Source organism: Anomalospiza imberbis, chromosome 6 (genome assembly GCF_031753505.1).
Source record: "Anomalospiza imberbis isolate Cuckoo-Finch-1a 21T00152 chromosome 6, ASM3175350v1, whole genome shotgun sequence".
In the NCBI taxonomy this organism is placed as follows: domain Eukaryota; kingdom Metazoa; phylum Chordata; class Aves; order Passeriformes; family Viduidae; genus Anomalospiza; species Anomalospiza imberbis.
In genome coordinates, this window is record NC_089686.1 from 33,121,797 (window position 1) to 33,141,040 (window position 19,244).

General features: G+C 40.7%; 1 protein-coding gene across 5 annotated transcripts in view; it reads right to left on the bottom strand.

Moving 5' to 3' along the window:
* Positions 1–19,244, bottom strand: part of PLEKHH1 (pleckstrin homology, MyTH4 and FERM domain containing H1) — a 60,964-nt gene that overhangs the window by 26,966 nt on the left and 14,754 nt on the right. For 4 of the 5 annotated variants that reach the window (XM_068193160.1, XM_068193158.1, XM_068193159.1 and 1 more), the window contains exons 2-7: positions 17,676–17,851; positions 11,997–12,059; positions 8,715–8,864; positions 5,872–5,955; positions 4,239–4,320; positions 875–1,884 (exon numbers count right to left, since the gene is read on the bottom strand). In XM_068193160.1, the coding sequence (XP_068049261.1) occupies positions 875–1,884; positions 4,239–4,320; positions 5,872–5,955; positions 8,715–8,864; positions 11,997–12,059; positions 17,676–17,816 (1,530 nt within the window). In that variant the 5' untranslated portion in view covers positions 17,817–17,851. Of the gene's footprint in view, positions 1–874; positions 1,885–4,238; positions 4,321–5,871; positions 5,956–8,714; positions 8,865–11,996; positions 12,060–17,357; positions 17,580–17,675; positions 17,852–19,244 lie in introns of all 5 variants that reach the window. The other variant, XM_068193162.1, reaches the window with a different exon arrangement.

The window sequence follows — 19,244 nt, forward strand, 5'->3', positions numbered from 1 at the left end:
CAGCCCTGGTCACCTGGGGAGGTCCCAGGTGACGGGAACCTGGCAAACGTGGCACCATCTACAAGGGCCAGAGGAGGACCTGGGAACTACAGGCCTGTCACCCTGACCTTGGTGCTGGGGAAGCTCATGGAGCAGACTATCCTGAGCACCATCACACAACACATGCAGGACAGCCAGGGGACCAGGCCCACACAGCATGGGTTTGTGAAAGGCAAGTCCTGCTTAACCATCCTCATCTCCTTCTACGACGAACTGACCCGCTCGGTGGATGAGTAGAAGGCTGCTTTTTCCATCCCAAACAATTCTAGGACTGAAAAACAATTCATCTATCTGACTCACAAGTAACTGTAAGAAAAAACAACAGGACATGTATATTCACTTTACCAAAGGTTTTCACAAAATTTTCCTAACAGCAGGATAATACCACGAGATAGGAATGCTGAGATCTAATCCATGTATCTATTCTAGTATCCGTAGCCTTTTCTCCATTTGGAGCTATCTGGTCTGGTCCACTGCATTTATGATTCATTTTTCTATCTTAAACACATGACAACAGAACTAAGGATTAACTTTTGATGACCCATATAATGATAAACCACAATGCAGTATATTTTGACTTTCATTTTTATTCCTATGTTTCTTATGTACTCTTTTTTTCAATGGACCTTTTCCCCTTATAAAGATAAATAAAAGAAAAAAATTGTCAATGGAACCAGCATGTCCCATGATGTGGAACTGTCTAACTTGGTGGCTCAGGAATGTAACCTGTGATACCCACAGGTAACAATTCCTTGAGACCAAGAAGTGTTGTAGCCTAACTACTGGGCACAAAGATAAGCAGCACTTCTCATACTGTTGTCCATGCATTTCTTACCCATGATGGGAATCGGTGCAGCGGTGGTGTGGGAGGTTTACATCCCGGGTCAAGTGTGCCAGACTCAGATCTCACAGCTTCTCTTTGCTCTGCAGGTAAGTGGTACATTCCCTCACACGTTCCAGCTTCTCCCCTCAGCAGGCCACATTCTGTCTCCATCTTCTCCATTACTCCATCATCATCAATGTCTGTCTCCTCCACATGCCCACAGCCAACTGGAGGGTCTGTTATGGGCTGGAAAGTGCTAGTCTCTAAGTGCATTACACGATGGAAAGAATTAGCCCCTGACTGTGGTTGGCTGTGATGTCTCTTGGCTAGCTGGATACTGTCTCTTGGTGTATTGGGTGTTCGTATTTTTGGAAATGTCATACTACTCCCAAGGCTGCGCTCCCTCCCTGGAAAGAAGGAATGTGCTGTAACAGCTGATGTCGACACAACCAGAGGAGGCTCAGCAGTTTGGAGATGGCCCTCAAGCATGCTCATTATTTCTGCTGAGGAAGAGGAGTCCAGCTGGTGGGAATGGAATCTAGCACTCAGATCATCAGAGAAGCGGGTGCTATCCAAACCCACTTGTTGCAACGTGCTCACAGCGCTACAGTTTCCTTCCAAAGATGACTGGAAAGTCAAAGCCTCAAGAATTCTTGTGGTCTCAGCTGGAGGGTCCAGAGATATGGGACCAGAGCACCCTAAACCGTGTTCAGAACTTACAGTTGGAAATACATTTTTCTCTGTGGAGAGATTCCAGCTTGATTGGTCAGATATGAGCTTCAGCATGCTCTGAGAAAGCAGAGATTTATCCTCTCCATTCTCAGTAAAAGTGTCATTGGCAAGGACTATGTTTGCTGAAGAGAGGACATGTTTGGAAGGTCCTGTCTGACACACCTCTCTGAAACCAGGTGCAAGGAGCACAGATTTCTTCTCTGTCTTCTCAGCAAAAGAGGCCTGTGATGCTCGGGGCTTCAGGGAATCACAGCTCCAAAGAGACTCAAAGGGAGGAATGCTGGTCATATCTACAAGGAAGGAGAACATATGGTTAAGGCATTCAAACACTTCGATGTCTTCAGTGTTGCTTCCTAGTGTACATTCAGTTGTATCTCAATAGCATCCTGGCCTGTTCAGGACTATACAGAACAGAAGTTTATAGTTTAGGACTATACAGAACAGATGGCTGGGCACAATTGTAACTATAGTACTATACATTTATAATTGGGAATAGCTCAGAAGATATGAATAGGAAATGATTAATCACTGTTTCTGAAAAGTGAAATTAAGGGGTTCCTAATGAAATTAGGCAGCACATTTGAAATGTACAGAAGGAAGGTCTTTTTCCCAGACAAAAAAGCAAACACAACGCTGCAGACAGGCCAGAAAAAACTAATGTATCAGTAGTACAGGAGTTCTGGCCAAGGAACTTCCTAAACTACTGACAGCAGAAGCTGGAAGTGTATATGGAAAGGACAGCTTTACTTGCATTATTTTGTATGGTCCTTCCTGAAATGTGAACAGCCAACCAGGATATGGGATACTGGCCTAGGCAAGCTTTCAGTCTAATGCAATATAGGAGCTTTTATTCTTATCTATATAATTACGCCTCCTCTCTTTAAACATGGGAAAGAAGTGCACCTATCCACACAACACTTTGTCAAATACATCAAAGTGGCCAGAACACTGCTTAGCACAGGTTTTGCCTTTAGTGGATCTACAGTGATTTAACTCATCAAATAATCTGATATGATTTCATGCATTCCCAGGGTCTAGATGGGGCTTCCAGTAAAGATATGGAGACCTTCTTAAACATCACAGCAACTGGGGAGTTTACTCACTTTTCAAGAATTTCCCTAGAGCTTTTTGTTATCCTTTTGTGATATATGACCCACATAGTGCTTTAAGTCATGAAGTTTTATAACAGTTACTTATATGGTTTTGCTGTAAAATCTTCCCTTTTTAGTTCTTTCCCTGCCCTTTCAGTTGCTATGTTAGTGGATGACATAAAAGATAGATACTAGATTACCCCATTGTCCTTTCTACTTAGTACTTACACTTTACACTTATTATACTTTCTTCCTTTCCATAATTATTAAAGATTATCTCAGTTCTACAATTTCCACCAAATAGCAGCTTTAGAATATAAGAAAGTGGGGGTAAAACTTGGAATGGCAGAGGATGTTTGATTGACCTTGGCAGTTATTTTTATTTCAGCCTGACTGAAAAAGAACCAAATCATTAGATGCTTTGGAAATTGCAAAATATGGGCGAGCATGACTCTGCACAGCTATTGCTGAAAAGACCATTAATTAAAATATTACTGGTATTTCTGCAGCTTCCTAGATGTGCCATGAGATTAAGAAGAAGAAGCTGTTACTATTAGCACAGCAAGAAAGAAGAGATTTGTCTCTCTGCAGCGGCCTCTGACTTCAGCCTGGCAAACTGAGACTAGTGAGGGATAAGAGGAGAGGGCAGTGCTGTTTACTGCCCAGAGAGCTGGGATCCAGGGCACACTTAATACCAGACTATTCACGCAGCATACCAGGCATTTGCTTTTTGTGAACAGTCAGAGCCAGAGGGGATGAGAGAAACCCAGTCATAAAGCATTTCACTAGAAATGTGGTGGGATTTAGAAGGAATTTTGCCCTATTCCCTTGCTGTGAAGTAATAGGAATGCCAGAAAGACTTCTGCAGGAAAGAAATGTCCCCTCCCCGCATGCCCAGTGAAGTTCTGGAAACTAGCTCATCTTACTGTGACCAAACCAAGCTCATTAAAAAATAAAAATTAAAAAAAAATAAGAGATAGTTTCTTTTTCGAAGTATGTTACAACAAAAGTTGCTGAATCCAAGCCTGGAGACCAAAGTTTTCCATCCAGTGACCAAAGAAATGCAAAAATCCAAAACACCATAAGGAGCTTTCTCCAACCCAACCTGATGTCACAGCTCCTAAAGGCAGACCAAAGAGCTGCTGCCTTGGCTCATTCAGTTACTCAGCTCACATGCCAGCAGAGGTTCTGTGGGGATGAGAATTCACACATGGAGATACACTGAAATACATCAGTGAATGGAGAGTTCTACTAGTATTTCAATGAATGCTTCCAACTCAGGAGCTTAGTGGCTTATTTTAATGGCAAATGCAGATTCTAAAAAAAAAAAAAAGAAGTCTACACTGAATTGTTGGTGGGAAAAAAAATTAAGAGTTAAGGCAGGTAAGCATGTTATTCCCATCTTAAAAATGGACCCAACTATGGAACAGAGCAATTCTACTGCCTGCTGTCACAAGTTTTAATTTCTGACAAACTTTAGAATACAACCCAGGAATGCTGACTTCCACTCTTGTGGTGGTTACTAGGCTACAGTGCCAGCTGAACACATTTACCTTGTGATGTATCCTGAAGAGCTTCAATTTGGTCCATCAGTCTCTGATTACAGTTTTTCAGGTGGTAATTTTCTAGCTCAAGCTATGAGAGAAGAATAATAAAAAAAGAAACATAATGCAAAATTGTGAGCACATGTGATCCACTACACAGAACATGCCTTCATCTTTATTACTTTCAAGTTTCTTAACAAGGGAAAAAAAAGGGTGAGTCTACCAGTCACCTTGAATCCTTTTAATCAGCAACATCACTAGACAATCCACTCAAAATATTTTGCTGTGCTTTCTCAAACAGCAAAATATTCTCTATATGAACTATTGGTGAACGTCTCAAATACATCTTTAAATTTACTTCCCTCCTATGGCTTATCATTTACTCCTGTTGCAGAAATAACGCCCATGAAAGAGAGAATCGAAAGAACATTACCCAGAAGGAGCGTTTGTTCTATCTCACCCTGAATGTAGTAACAGAAGATCCCATGGATCCAGAGGACCGAAGAAAAAAGCAAAAACCAAACCAACATTAAGGGTGCATTTACATTTCCAATTAGGGCACGAGAGATTCTTTGCAAATTTGCCTTATGCCTTTACTTGTAGAGTCTCAGCATCCATTTTTAAACACAGCAATGGTACACCCAGACAGACTTTCCTCTTGAAGGAACCACCTGTGGTGCTGTCTCGAGAAACCCATTGGCAACACAGATGCCAAGCTCTCCAATTGGCAGTGATCCACTTGTGCATGCTATGCACCTGGAATCAGCATCTGGCACAAACCTCATTGCCAGTAAAGACACAGTGTGAGTGTATGGTCCTGGATTCACAGCAGGTCACACCAAACCAAACCCTCTGCTTCCTCCTTTGTGCTGCACCATTCAGTAACCTAAATGCACCTTAAGTTATCTCACACAGGGAAGAGAAGCAGCACAGCAGTTCAGTGGATTATCTAGGCAATCTAATGACATTACAAAGTCATATCATAACATAAGCAGTGCCCACAAAGACTGCTTCTCCCATCTCCAATAAATTCCCTTTCTGTCATAAACTTGGAAATACATGTTTTTAACTTGGAAGAAAAGACCAGGCTGCCCACCCCCAGATGAAAACTACTACTCCATATTTAAAACTGCATGCTGACCCACTGCTGTCTTTGTTTTTCTAGAGGATAGGACCAGATAGAGGCATAAATCCACAGGATGGATAGAACAGAGAGGTTAGAGATAAAAAATACAGGGCAATAGGAAAACAGCATTAGTCAGAGATGGTAAATTATAGAAGACCAAAGCACATTTTTGTGTAACAGGTGTTCTGTCGGAAAGGAACAGGAACTGCATCCAGAGGAAAGAAGGAGAAGTAAAAGAAAGCTAGGTGAAAGCCACTTGTGACTAGTCAATCTTCAGAAACTGCTTTTGGGCACTGGTGACTTTACAGTCATTTCTAGTTTGCTCAATAAAGTAAATAGCCCTTGGTAAGAGTGATGACCCCAGCCCTACAACTGAGTATGTGCAGGGCCAAACAAGCAGAGTGCCCCTGTGGCAGACTGACTGTTCCCAGAATGTTGTCCTACATAGGATCTCCCTGGCAGTGCAGCCACTGAACTTATATGCCTTGAAAACCTGTCAGAAAGCCAGAGACTTACCTCCCTGAGCTTAAATGTTACCCACTCTTTGATCTTGGCAGCTTTCTCTTGAACAATTTTGGCTTCCTCAGTCCTCAGCTGTTTCTGTGCCAAAAACAACCAAAACCAGCATTCAATGCATTAGTAGAGTACAACTAACTGTTCTCAGTGAGTTACTGCATCAGGAGTGACTGAAACACAAAAGCTCCCATTCCAGACTTAAGATTTAAAATTGCTACTTGGATACAATTTTCAGCTGGCCTCTGAAAAAAATCAAGCTCTGATTTGTCTTACATGGTTCCTAGAATTAAATTCAGAGGCTTGTTTCAAATTTTGTTGTGGAATAGCAAAATCCAGATCAGGTAACAACCCTACCACAGTTTGAGTGGAGTCTGCAACTTTTTCTGTTTCAGATGGTTTTGCAATGTTGCTGTTTGCTGTTGAGCACCTGTAGTGTTCCCCCATCCTACATACACATTTTTGCCAAAGCTAATAAGAATTAAGCAGTGCCTATAACTGATTCATAACATATCAACCATTCCAAGCAAAAGGGATTCAGTTGCAGTAAGCACGAGTGTAGAGCAGAATTTTTCATGGTGCACAAGATGCAAATACCAACAACATATTTAACACACACACACAATATTCTCATTGAGAAAGTAAATTAAAAAAAAAAGAGCTCCACAACCTGACCTTGAAAAACACCAAGATCTGCTAGGAGGATTTGAGGATTTCAGATGCTATAAGTGGTTGTATATTTACATATCCATTAGAACAGGTTCTAGTCCGCACAAAGGTGTTATGGCAATACTGTCAATTTGCACAATGACCATTGTTCCCCCAAGTATCTGCTTGGGTAATATTGCTACATCATTTTTGCAGCTGTGTTTTCTCAGCTGTGTTTTTAACTATTCTGGAAATTTCCTTTGAAAGATGCTGAATTAACACTATAATCAACTGAAGCTTTCTGATTTATCTTCTGTGTGGCTTCATCAGAAGCAACATCACTGAAAACTCTCCTATTTACATAATGATTTAAATGACTGCAAGAAGAAATCAGTTCCAGGAGCAACAGAGGAAGGAAGAGAGGAGGACAATATGATGCATGGTACATCAGCCCTGGTTTCTCCAATTAGGGGCAAAGATAATGCCTTCTGGTAGCAGTTGGTGGTTTCTCTGTTCTATTGTTTTTTCTGACGTTAAAAAAATACCAGTAATTATAATTATAAACAACATCAGTCCTTCCCCCCACTTTAAATTTTTCACACTGATAAACAGACTCCACAAAATTCCCCACATTTTCACATCACTTTTAATCACCATATGCTATTTATCACTACAACTGCACATTTAAGGGCTCTTATTCAAGTATGTTTGCTGACTTTAAAATAGGTCCTAGCAACATTATAGGCAGTTGTAACATTTTTAGTTGAGCATAATGAAATAAAAGTAATCAAATCAGATGCTTCAAGAAGAAGATTTATTTATTTTATATGACTGTGTGTGCTCCTAATCATCAAGTCTCAACTTCTGCAGGAGTTAGAATAAAAGATGTGCCTACAGGTCTGAAATGATCTGGCACATATAGTAGGTCTACCATCTCTGAATGTCCATCACATGGGAGCTGGCTTTGAATCCCTAATGACCTGGACTTGTCCTAGAACACGGTCCAAGAGGTAAAAGATTCAGATTAGTACACTATATGGTGAAGTGCAATGTCAAGACTTTATTTATTTAGGGTTCTAAAGCAGAACAGTGACACGATGGCAGCATTGTCACCCCTGCAGTAAGCCCTGGCTCTAAGCAGAACCAATTCACTCAGGGACAGCAGCCATAGATGCAGTTATTGTGCTTTAAGTTCCAAATGCAATTCGAGACTCTTTGTGTCCCACACTATTGTGTGGCCCAGAGGCCCAGACATGATCTCAGTGTTCTCTTAATGATGCTCTGAACTCCATGGCTCTTCCCATCCCAGCGAAAACAAACAGGATGCCTTACAGGGACCCATAGTAACCTTCTAGCCCTGCCACCATCTCATCCCATTCTGAAATTAAACCAGTGACTCTGATAACGAGTATTTCTTGTCTGGAATTGCCAAGCTTTGGCTTTCATTTCTAGAAACTCATTTTAACTCTTGTTGCTGGAACAAGATTTCTGCTAACAGCCCTTGAAATAGGGGGCAATTAGTTCAATGTAACTCAAATGGGCAAGTAATTTTTTTTGGTAAAATTTTACTTCTTTTAAGTTATTTACTTAGAAACACATAAGAATACCTCATTCCTCATGTTATAAAAACCACAGGGCAAGGCCTTTACTAGAACTGAAATACAAGCCCTGCTGTAAATGTAGTCCCTTCCTTCCACCAACTGAAAAAGGAAGAGACTAAGAACTATCCATACTGAGAAACAGTTGCTCTTTTATAATGACATCTGACAAGAGATGAACTATGCTAGAGGACTGCTGAAGATTGGGAAAAGACCCTTCCCAAGAAGCAGCATGAACAGAGTCAGAGATGGGCTACAAAATGGTTTTGCAAGCAATCACTATGCCAAAAAGCCAGAGAAACCCTGTGACCAGACTGTAGCATTATATTGTAGGGTCTCAGCCCTAACATAAGGAAGCCCTTTAGGCACATTGACTGATCTCCAATAATGAAGAGACATGGGCTGCTGAAGCTGAGTGGATGTTTTGTCTGAAAAGGAAAGAGAGGATCTTACACTGGGCTGGGCATCATCTTATAGCTGATCTGGAGGCAACTGAGAGACTAAACTGTAATGAGACATAGTCCCTATCTTTGAAATATACATTACAAAATCCCTCTAACTAATGAAACCCACAGGCCTACCTGTAGAAAATATCCCTACCTGTTTTGCTAGCTGAGTCTCCAATTTGTTGATCAGAGCCTCCTTTCCTTGCATTGTGCACATCAGCTCCTGGTATTTCTTGTGCAGGGTGCTGTCAGATTCAGCAGTCTTCATGTTGGCAAGTTTTATCTTCTCTTCCATAACTCTGACCTGTAATGGTAATCAGAAGGAAATTGAATAAACCTAAAAACCACCAAAACAAACCAATGTAAATCAAGGAACTGCTTGTGTATTGGTAAGAGAATGAAAATAAATGAGAATATTGGTGGGTTTCTTATTTTTCAAGTCAGGAAAGGAAAAATAAAACATCAAAAACCACAACATCCTTCAGGTCATACTTTGTTTATATCCACATTTGTGGAAGGAACATTGTCCATTCATTTATAATGCTGAAGCGGTAACAGATAAATGCATAATGGATTGTGAGATATTACAATCAAATTATTAATCAGACACCATACAGGCACCATAGTCTCCATACACATATGGACGTGGTACATCCCACCTTTCTCCTTTGCATTATCATGGTCAGTTTTTCACCTCATTCACTACCAAGGTATACACCACAAACCCCTGGCCATTTGCTTCAGATTGAAATTTCTATAGGAAAATGTACTATGGAGATCCTTCATCCTCCTATCCCCAGCTTAAGACATTGTTTTGGCAACTCCTGTCTTTCTGCCAAGTCTCTTCTCCAGACCTGCTAAGGAATTACAGTGTTTGATATTTCAAAAGATTTGCCTGTTTTTGAGCTCCTGCCAGTGCCAAGGCTTCTTTGTCTCAGCAAGAGAAAGATCACTGTAGTGCTCCTTCACTACAGAAAAAGTTTCAATCCACTAAAATACAGTGGCTACTGAAGCATTTCAGGCTCTTAGCAAATTTTTAAAATCTCTTTGCTTTCTTCAAAACCTTTGTCTCTCAATAATGCCACTCCATTTTATTATTACCTCATTCTATTACAATGAATTATAAGATGAATGGAATCCCATCAATGTAACTCAAATGTACTAATTGCAGCATTTGATGATGGGAAAATCTCTGGTTCCAACACACCTCAAATAAGCTAAATCTGCAAAGAAACAACTCCAAATACCACAAATTTAGCATGAACTTAGAACCGGAAAGACAGAACGCAGGGAGCAATGTGAGCACTTCACAGAGTCTGTGCAAGAGGATTAGTCACACTCTGTTGAGCAGCCTACACTTCATACTTGCAGCAGCTGTGTTTTGTCCTCCTGTCTGCCTGTATTAGGCAGAGAAGCAAACTGCCTCTTCCTCATACTGAATCAGAAAGGTAACTGCCCAACATTCAAGCCAGAAAACTAAGCCTGCTGAGTCGGATGTGCTTTCATTAGAGTTTAGGGTGATTATAGTTAAAAGCAATGGCCCCTCCTTCCTGTCTGATGCCCAAATGCTGACTCTGTACTAGAGGCTCAGCAAGGGGACTGCAAACATGTGATTTCCTTAATTGAGGTTGGCAGCTACAGGGAGTCCATTGAATTAACAAATCCAAACCCCTAGACTCCTGGAGAGAAAGATAACAAGGGATTTTGCACTTGATCTGGAGCCCTCTCATTTGTTGGCTGCCTCTCATTCACGGTGAATGTACTCATTAGTAGAAGGGAATGGTCCTACTCTTACGCTGTCACTTCTTCAGGCTGTCAGGCAGCAATGTAGCATTTCTCTAGGAACACTTATCTCTGGATGTGAATAAGGCTGCTGGAAAGGCAAACATTGAGGGTTGCTAGTCTTTAGGACCTGCCAACATATGGCTACAGAACTGCTGGTGGCAGGTGAGTGAAGGCAAGCCTCATGTCTGCTGGTGGCAGGTGAGTGAAGGCAACCCTCATTTCTGCTACACCTTCCCAGCCAAGTTCTCCCTTTCTTGCCCATTCTTGGACCTAGAATTGACTTGTTCTCCATCCTGTCCCTTGCTGTCATTGCATCTGATCATATCCTGGGCACTCTGCTCCTGTCATTGAGATGTAGTATGAAACCTTCACTGGCCAGTGGCAATCACTGTATTTCCTGATGGTGCTGTCACAGCTGTCACTTTTGCCTGTATTGTGTTACCTTTGCCTGTTGTGTGAACTTACTGATACCACTCTTGAGAAAACTCTTGTTCTTCACTGGTAGTTGCTGGTCTAGCATAGAAGCCAACAGCATGGTGTCAAGACATAGCATCTTTCCTATAATTAAGCTGGTCAGTAAAAAATCAATTTGATGTCAATATCAAACTGGTGGGGAAAATTATGTTCTGCAGACAGAAAACGTTTCAGGTACTCCAAGTTCTTGATTCCCAGGTGATGTCTCCCAGTGCTTATAACACTGCCTATTCAGTTCTTCACTTCTGAAATAATCTTTGACAGTCATTCTTGGTTGTGTAGCTTTTATTTCTGCCCTTCAACGCATGACTTAGTGCTCAGTCCTGCAGCTCTTGTCCAGCTGGAGGGAGCTCATTCACTTCAAGCGTTCCCTTCAGCAGTGATCTGCAGTGATCCAAGAGCTCAAACCACCTGGCCCATTTTGGCTCTTTTGTTTCTGTAATACTCCTTAGAGTGCAGAATGTCTGCTTCTCAAAGGTCTATTATTCTCTATAGCCTGTTCACAAGCTAAAGTAAGCCTCTCTCCCCTTCTCCATTATTCAAGAAGCATAGAAGAACTAGTTTAGACAATATGCCTAATTTTTAGATGATTACAGTAATAGACAATTAATACAGCTCTTACTGTTTTTCTCCATGGGCTCCTGAGCCAGAGCAGTTATTACTAAAAAGTCCAAAACAAGTGATAAGGGTGTGTCTGCAAAACTTAATTCTTTCATAGAACCTTCTCTACTTGTAGATAAGGGTGTGTCTGCAAAACTTACTTCTTTCACAGAACCTTCTCTACTTGTAGACAAGTCCTCACCAGTACTCTTAAGTATTTGTTTCCTGAGGACCTGCCAAGCAGCCTTATCTTTGCAATTTCATCCTAAGGTACAACATCCCCTTCCTTTTCCACAACCAAACATGCCTATCATGGATGAGGGAATAAAGGCTATGAAGCTGAAAAGAAGGTGTAAGGTGCTTGTTTTCACTTAGGGTTCAACATATTCAGGCACCTACTCACAGCTAAGGCTCACAGACTGGGAAGTAGACCAGAAAATCCATTCACCACTGTAAACCAGGGTTTCCCTAGCAGGGCATAGTACTGCAGATTGCTGTCTGTATGCTAGACTGGAAGGAATTTAGAGTGAGTCAACTGTTGGACTTGTACCAGAGTCACCATTAAAGAATCTCTTACCTGTTTCTCTGCATCCTCAGCTCTTTGCTCTGCTTCTATCACTCTCTGTTCCAATTCCTGCATCTTCAGAGAGAGAAAAGAAAGAAGAGGGGAAAAAAAAGAAAATAAATTAACTACACCTGGAAATTCATGTTTTACTCAGCACTTGTGCAAGCTTACAGATCTTTGGCATAGTTTGAGTTAACTGGACAGCTATGACCAGGAAAAAAAAAAGCCTTTGACCTTTTCCAGTCTTCTGCCCTACTTTGAATACACCGGAACCATTTTCTCATTAGTGAGCTTCATCATTCATTACATGGGTCAAAGGAACACTGCTGAAGTCTTGACCTCATCTCTACAATTCACACACCATGGGCTCTCTCCCTGCAAGGAGCCTATCTACAGTGCACCATTCTTCCCTGATCTTATTTCAGCTAGGATTCACTCACAATCCTAAATAAAAATGAATATATCTTGGAAAGCTCACAGCAGGTTCTCTATGATGCCACATGATAACCATGGAATACTTTGCTTTGGCTTTAAAAGAATCATAGACTCATAACTGACAAGATTAACAATGATCTTAATTTTCCTGTGCTTCTTTTCTTTTTAAAGAGCTTTGCAAACTGACCAATTATGTGATTCAACATTGCTGCTATCGAAGTCAAAGGACATTAAATTGAATTTTATCCTAAATGTTTATAAGTCACTTCATTCTCATAAAATTCAGATGTACCTGGGGTTCTTCTAATAATTTACCAGTACAGCCCTTTTTTTGGTGGGTGGTCATTGGTTTGGGGGATTTTTTTTGTGGGTTTTTTTTTTTGGTTGTTGGTTTTGTTTTAAATTTTTCTTTAAACGTACTATCTCATTTGATGTTTGCCAAGGTCATCTTCACGTGGCCTGCTTCAATGGGTTTCAGATTTAAGCCCAGCAATACAAAGTCAGTGACACTAAGTTTTATCCACCAAGTTGCAAAATTTGAGGAATGCTTAATGGAGTTTGCAGCACTTACTTATGTTTTACAATTCAAAGAATGACATAGAAGAATCTTCAGAAGATTAAAAGAATCACGCTTAAAGAAGAAAAACTATAACTAAGCTCCTTTTCTCTCCAATGCATTTTTGATATAGCACTGGAGCCAAGTATTCAGGTTGGTCACTAACAGGACCAAAACAATATATCTGAAAATGGACTTATTCCTCTTGGGTTGATTACCCAGAATGGTCGTGGCAGCATTCCCATTTCCATTTGCCTTCCTTCATATGGCAGCAAGACAACTCTTTCCATACATGCTCACTGATACAAGAACAGACTGACCCCTACCAGCAAACGTATCAAAAGGCACATACATGTAGACACCTCAGTAATCATGTAACTATAAAAGCAATGACATAAACTAAAACCATGAAGATCAAAACCTGCTACATTTAGCATGATACCTCTCACATTTGCTTTTTCAGTGGAATAATCAAATACTACAGTCTCAGTAACTTAATATCCAAATCAAGGATGTTTCTTTGGAAGAGGAACAGAGATGCCACAGAGGACTGCAGCCATACAAAGCTGCTCTGACCGAAGAGCTTTCTTGAAGACTGAGCTCAAGGCAATCTAACAGGAATAGCAGTGGTCTGTGCTACAGGAGTATGAGTCCTCTTCAGAACAGTGATGTACCCATGCATTTTTCTATTGGTCTCTGGACAGTCATCACCACAGACAGGTAGCAGCAAACATATTGGCAAAAGAAAGATGCTAAACATAACTACTGGGGAGACATAATATGCTTTGTGAAACAAAGAGTGTTTAAGACAGTAGTTTCAGAATCAATGGTCTCTCCTAGTTTTCTGATTAATTGACAGGGTCTACCTTCACAGCACAGATGAAATTTTGGGCCTTTTTACCAAGCTGTCCTCTTAAACTAACAATTCAGTCCTCCACAAGGTGAGCAATCTCCATGAAAGACTCAGGTTATTTTAAAAAGACAGCACAGTTCTGACTGAAGAACTCCTTGTCATCCCAAAACAGTTGTTTTGCATTGCTAGCAGTTTTGGATCTTGATCAGGACAGAGAATCTATGTTGGGACCATTCCTGATCACTAAAAAGTTATGAAACTTGTACAAGCAGGGTGACCTGGCAAAGTTCCAGCCAAATCAATTACTTTTGTCACCCTAATTCCCTCTGTAGCCTTAAATGAACTTGTATTTGTCTTAATTTCCTGTACTACATTGTTGAGTTGTCCTACTATGAACTGTTAAATAACTGCTGTGTTCCCCGTGTACATGAAGTCATTATTTCACTCATCCCCAGTGTCAGCACTCTCACTGGAGCCCATTCAGATTTAATACATACATGCTTGTAAGGCTCTTTCAAATCCCTCAATGAATTAATAATAATGCTTGGTATTTACATGGGTCCTTTCATTCAAAATGCTTTATAATTTAAAAAATGCTACTAAGCAATGTGACCCAAGTAACACAAAAAAAATAACAACCAAGCCAAATGCATGGAACTCTTCTTTCAAACACTAGCCCAGACAGCTTATATGGGAGAAACAGGACTAGTTGAATAGCCATGCTTGCATGAGACGAAAGATCCTTTTTCCAAATGTTCATTGTTTATTGAAATAAGACAGAAGCAGGTAGAGTTACCCAGATTGCTCTTCTAAAAACTGCAAAAGATCTTCCCACCAACCATTCACACAGGCTTTCCCTCTCCTGATGGCTCAGAAAAGGCTACATAAAATGGAGTGAAAAAAGTTCCTATACCTCTCAGCTTCATTTTTCTCCTGCTGTTCTGTCCCAGAGCTCACTCTTAACCAGGTCAACTTGCTGCCGAGGCAACGGCCTGGTATGCCACTCACCAACAGAAGAGTATCCCTTTTCCTTGTATGTGTACAAGAAAATCAGGGTGAAAACAAGCAATCCCTGCTAATGTCCACAAGGCAGGACACAGGGGTCTCATGCCACATGGGGTCCAGCAGGATGGCAGAGCTTTGTCTGGGATACCAGGACTAAGGCTCTTCTGCCATGCCAACCCCCAGCCAGGCTCTGTGCAGCTCGGGCAGCTCTGTTCAATAGCTGAGACCAGGCTATCAATGTGGAAGTTCACATTATGTGAACTAGGGCATTGGCAGTTAAACCACTGAGTTTTAAATTCCCCATGTTCTGAACAGTGATCTAGATTATTCAATCTAAGCGGATTTTAAAAATCTCAAGTATTTAAACTGTTAGAGCACATTGTACTACCAGTGCCAGGCATGAGTGGTTGGGTTTTTTGTGAGTTAAAATAGTAAAACCTGTCTTGAAATCATAAAATTAGTTTTAAAGAATAATTTAAGATGTGGGGATCAGGTTTTCAAGCCCTTCAGTCACTTCCACATCCATAACCTAGCTGGTAAGCAAGTATCACACCCCTGTTAACACTGTTCTTTACTTTCACTGTCTAGAAGCATTTTTTAAAAAAATAATTTTCCTGTTACTGCAAACCATACTGGAATGATCTCAAGACAATGTTTACCACAGGTTGGCACACAGCTTCAAACAGTAAACACTTCACATTTTTCCAAGATCATCTCCTCTCAATGCCCCAAAAAACCTTCAATGAAATGCAAGACTCTCCAGTAAATCTGAATCTCTTCATTCTCATAATGAGGGAAAAAAAAACCCTTAAAAATCACAGTTGTTATAAAATCTATGACAAAATCCCTGAAGCTGCCATCACTAGACATAAACCAAGCACCTCCTTCAGTTCTGCATCACTATCCACCTGAGGGTGAGAAGGATGCAGCACAGACAGGAGCCCCTGTTGCTGTGCCTGCTGGGTCCTGTGGTGACCAAGGAGAAGGGAAGGAAGGTCTCTGAGCAAGTCATTACAGACCAGCTCGGAACCTGAGGCCCAGGACACTTCCCAAGAGGAGTGTTCAGCATAAGCACTGTGTGTCTGAGTCCACCTGCAGCAGGAGAGCCTGCTGGAGCTGCCCCATGGCTCCTGCTGAGGGTCTCCCCTTCCCACATGACATTTGGAGTTAGCAACTGCAAGCCTGTTAGCTCTTTGACCCTTCAAGTGAAGCTACAACAGCACTGTACAAGTAGTTACAGAATAACCTGATCACTGAACCATGCTACTCCTTAATCTTAGCAAAGGGAACATCGCTTTGACTAAAAGGCTGGAGAGATGATAGCCAGGCCCCTGGAGCAGATGAAAAATTAAGTCTCTGCTATGACCCACAAACTTCCCTAAAGAGATGGTCAAAATATATCTGGCAAGTCTGCTCTCCAATAAGGAAGTCTGGTAGGTGGTCTTGTCTCACGTGTGGGTAGTCAGGAAGTTTCTCAAAGCAGAAATGAATAAAGCACAAGGACACAGATCTCATAATGCAGCAAACTTACAAATACTGCATATGAATACTGGTTGTCTTTACCAGACCTGTTCCACATCTATACATGATTTTTTTTTTATGTGCCTTTATCTAAATGGACTTTACAACCACTTTCAATGTTTTTCAAGGTAAGTAATCACTAAGGTCCATCTCAGAAACTAATTTGAAGAGATGAAAAAGCTGCTTAGAATTGCACAATTCCTTAAAATATGAAGGGTGGAAAAAATGTCTCATGCAATATATGTCAATAGTGAAAATGTCTTTACAGTGAAAGCAGGGATGAAAATTACACCACTCTCAAGTAGCTGTCATCTGGATGTTTTTACATCCAAAACCAACAAACAGGAATATACACATAGAAGTTACATAATACAGAATGCAGCAAAAGTGAGCTTAGAACATATCTGTCATTGGGTATAGTAAACTGCAGTCAGCTGTACAGATTTCAACTTCACTAGTAAAACTGTTCTCACTTTCCTATAGTAATTGAATATCTGAGCAATCTTGGACTGAACTGTAATAACATAAGCCACATTTTGAAAAAAAGAAGGAGCCACAAGCAAACTACACATTTGGACTTCATATAAATTCAGAGAAAAAGCTTTAATTCTAATTGAAAAACAACACCATGTAAGGTAAAGAAAAACCACAAAAATTCACACCACGACAAAAACAAGCAAAAAAACTAAAACTCCAGTAAAATCCTCAGATCTTTACCAGTTTTCTCCTCTAGAATGCAAACAATCTCACCCAAGGACACTTGAAAGACATTAGTAGGAGATGTTTCTAAAACCACAGATGCCATGTAAGTTTCTAACATCCAGATCTCAAAATATCTGGCCTTGCTCTTCAGCATCCCCAGAATGTTTTGACTGGATATGAAGTGTTATTCTAACACTATGGCAATACATGTATCCCTGTCTGGGCTTTTAACATTACAGCATAATTTGTACCCCTTCAAACTTTTCTGTTGCCAGCCAAGTCATGATCCTGCTGTTCTTACCCAAAACATCCATATTTGCTCTGCTGTTGTCTCAGTCACTTCAGATATCCAGAATCTTGCTGGTACAGTGTTTTCCACTAGAGTCCAAATACTTGGTGATTTTGCAGTAAACAAGGCTCATTCTTATTATGCCACTTTACACCACTATGACAGGCACCTCTCTGCATCTCAACTGATAAAGCAGAGAGTAAAGATGTACTGTAATCAAGGAATAAATCCTCACTGCAAGTTAACAGATATATTGGATAGCTTGGCATTTGCAGATTTTTTGCTTTTGTGTCATAACTCATTGCAAAGTAGAAGTCACCTCTGCCTCACCTTCTCGGCTAACAGCTCTCGGATCTTGCTTGCCTGCAAGCGGAATTTGAAGAGCTGGGATTCCAACACAAGGCATCGCTTTTGCCAGTCCATACAGCTGCCATTCTCCACTGTGAGTTCTGCCATTGTGATGTTAATCATCCATTTAGGATGTCGTCTGAGGTTCTCTAAAAATCCTACAGAATCGAAGGAGAAAAAAAAGTATGTCTTTTAGAAGGACAAACTTATCACCTCTGTGCCTAGTTTTCCTAGGTCCCTCTTACAGGGCTGGTAACAAAGGCCATTTCTTCTCCAAGCAGAAGATGAAGTGGTACTATCCTGAGTCACTGATATTGCCCTCTGCCAAAAGTCACTCTTAATGGATAAACGTTTACCTTTAGAATGAGTAAATAATTTACTAATGCATTATACTGTATATTCCAGAAACAACCTTACTGCCACCCTTACAGTCTTGCTCAGCCTCTACCCAGAGATTAGGAGTATTTTTTACTCCTGCCTCCTTTGTTCCAGTATGGCTGTAAAATCTCAAGTCACTAAAACCTCCTGCCTCAGGTATCACACACACATTTTCAGCTAGGCTCACCTGTGCCTTATCTCATACAGACTGTGTTAAGAGGATGTGATGTATTAAGCAATGGTTCCCAATCCCTAACTACTTGACACAGTCAGCTGACAGTTAAGAGTGGAAGTGCCCCAATATCTAAACAATTGCTCTGTTAAAACAAAGAGAATCCATACAGGAATAAGTTAGAGCTAAAGACAAAACTTGCTGTTCTACTGAAGTCCTCGTACACATCAAAAAATATATACAGCCCCAGAAAGCAGAGAAAGCTGTAGTTTTTGAAGATCTTTTATTTTTCTACTCAGTATCAGTTTCGACATTTCAGATACTTACAATAAAAGACCCAAAAAACCTGGGCAATAGATGTTCTTAACCAAATTCAGGTATTCATGAACAAAAGGTCAACTCAGTGTGTGTAGTCCAGCAGCCAGCTGTATTATCAAACAATAACAAATGCTTACAAAGCTAGAACAGCTGTTAGCTCAGCTTCATCAGAACAATTAAATCCTTACTAGTTAAAGGAACTTCTCACCAGCTCACAGGCAAACTCACAAGTCCCAAACAGCAACAGACGAAGGAACAGTCCAGGATTTGCAAGAAAGCAACAAAGTCACCCAGCCTCATTACCCTTACATCTGCCTTTCTCTGGAGAGAGGAAAAGTTTAAGATGTCCCTCCAGTTGTATCCACTTGTTAGGATACCTGGTTCATGTTTTGCATGTAAGACTTGAGATTCAAATTACCGTGAGTATACATAATAGTGTGAGTATACATAACACAACAAGCCCCTCTATCCAGCTATATGTCTGATGTTCTGAGTTAAGGAAGACACATTTTATACCCTTTGGCTATAAACAATACCTGCGAGTTATTTTACGTTCAGGTTGCTGTGTTCAGTAATATAAAGTTTCCCAGACAGCAGGTTGTCTACTTTCCCAATGACTTGTGAAATACTATTCCAGAAGGTAGGTTTCAGTGATACAAGACAAAGGTATATTCATGTGCAGT